This window comes from Chaetura pelagica, unplaced genomic scaffold, assembly GCF_000747805.2.
Source record: "Chaetura pelagica isolate M959 unplaced genomic scaffold, ChaPel_1.0 scaffold1039, whole genome shotgun sequence".
In the NCBI taxonomy this organism is placed as follows: domain Eukaryota; kingdom Metazoa; phylum Chordata; class Aves; order Apodiformes; family Apodidae; genus Chaetura; species Chaetura pelagica.
In genome coordinates this window covers 78668-80737 of record NW_009970721.1, presented here as the reverse complement: position 1 = coordinate 80737, position 2070 = coordinate 78668, and the positions used below count along the sequence as shown (strand labels likewise).

General features: G+C 46.8%; 1 protein-coding gene across 1 annotated transcript in view; it reads right to left on the bottom strand.

Annotated features, from left to right (window-relative positions):
- Nucleotides 1-1752: 1752 nt before the first annotated feature.
- HOXC12 (homeobox C12) overlaps nt 1753-2070 on the bottom strand; it is a 1879-nt gene continuing 1561 nt past the window's right edge. Inside the window, exon 2 of the mRNA XM_010006362.1 lies at nt 1753-1991. Within this exon, the coding sequence (XP_010004664.1) occupies nt 1753-1991 (239 nt within the window). The remainder of the gene's footprint in view (nt 1992-2070) is intronic.

Here is a 2070-nt window from a genome sequence, read left to right as displayed (position 1 = left end):
TCCGAATTAAATAATCCCATTTCCCCTCCTTTTTTTAATCCTGAATGACCATTTTTCCATGCAGGCAAAGCTCCCCGGAGCCCTAAACCTGCTGATTCCTCCTCTCATCCCCCCTCCATCCTCTCTTCTCCCTGACCTGGAACACGAACCTGACAGAGAATCAGAAAAATTGAGGTGTTTGGGTTGGTTTTTTTTTCCCCCCCCTCCAGAAAATCACAAAGAAAACTCCTCTCACCCCACCAGGCCCCTCTGAAAAGGAAAAAAAATCCAGAGAGGGCTTTTGGGAGGCAAAAAACACCCCCAAAAAACCTCTCCTTATAGCTGGGGGTGCCTGTCTTGCCAGGAATTCTCAAGGAGGGAAATAAAACCTCGGCCTTGCTGGAAACCTCCAGTTTTGAGCCCAACGAGCGACTGGGGAAGGGAGGCTGAGCTGAATGAGATCGATTTCCTTTTAAAACCCCCCCAATCCCCTATTTTCAAATGAAGAAAACAGCACCCAGGCGACCAAGAGTTATCCCAGGGAGACAGAGATGAGACTCGCTCAGGCTCCAGCAGCCTGTTGAGTACAAAAAAAAGAGGGATTTTCGGCCCGATTTCCCTAACTTGTCATCAATAACCACAATTAAACCCACATAAACACTCCTTCAGCAGGGATGCTGCGAAGAAATGTCCTTTTTTTAAATCCCAAATAATTTGGGGATGAAGAGAAACGCTGGGGATTCAGGGAAGGAGGCTCAAAGTGGAAGGAAATTCAGATTATTTGGTTGTTTTTTTTTTCCTCTCCTGGGAGGGTTTTCTGGCGGGGGGGGGGTGAGTTTTCCTTCTCCTTGGGATGAATTTTGGCGTTGAGGACAACACCACAGCCTGCACCAAAGCCTGGTGTCTCTAGGGGACATATCGCGATACACATACCTCATATATTATATAGATATATTCCATATACACCGGATATATACACAGTCTTTTGTCTCTCGCCTCTTCCTACACCTCCTGATCAAGCCTGATTAGCCTCAAACCCTCATTTTTAGCCTGAAAAAAACCCCACATCTTGGGTCACACCGTGCACTTGAAAAAAAATAAAACCATCATCCATCAGGATGCGGGGCTGGTCCTTTAGGACAACAAACCCCCCCATCCCCCCTCCCTATTATTATGATTATTCCTTCATATTCCTTCATTTTGGCTGGTTTTTTGCCCTCCCGCTTCCCCACTAAACCCCAACCCAGCCCGAAATCCCCCCGTGACACCCCAGGAGAAGGTCCAGGATCCACCCTCAGCACCATCAACCCTCGTCTGGCTTCGAAACGAAGCCGGGGGGTGCACGAATTCCCTACCTGTGCTTCCAGCAAAGGAAAAGCAGATAAATTCGCACTCAAAACCTCCCCTTCAGCCCGTCGAGCATCTCTGGAAACCGTCGTTCCCGGCAGAGAAGATTCATTATTGTTATTATTATCATGATTATTATTGGTTTCCTCGCTGTCGGGTTGATTTTTTTTTTTTTTTTAAGGGAAACTGGTTATTTATGAATACGATTCCTTTATTCATTGATTTCTGGGGAGGGAGAGGTGGGAGGGTGATCAGGTAAGTCCCGGGATTTGGGGTGAACGGGGCAGGGTCTGTGGGGGGGTTGTTTGGATTTGGGGCTTTTTCTGTTGTTGGGTTGGGGGGGTTTTTTGCTTTTTTTTTTTTTTGCTTTTTTTTTTTTTGCCTTTTTTTTTTTTTTAATACCCGACACAGACGCTTTGCAAACTTTTAAAAGAAAGAAAGGGCTTGCTCTCTCAGGAGGAGTCTTTTCTTTTTCATCCGTCGGTTCTGGAACCAGATCTTCACCTGCTGGTCGCTCAGGTTTAATCGGTCTGAGAGCTCCCTCCTTCTTTGGCGAGTAATGAATTCATTGACCATAAACTCCCCTTCCAGCTCTGCCAGCTGCAGCTTGGAATAGGGTTTTCTTTTTTTCCGGGACCGTGTGTGCATCGGGTACCAAGGAGCACCTGGCAAAGGGGGGGGGAGGGAGAGTTGAGCACTTGGCAAGGAAAAAAAAATAGGGATAATCCCCCAAAATCCTTTTTA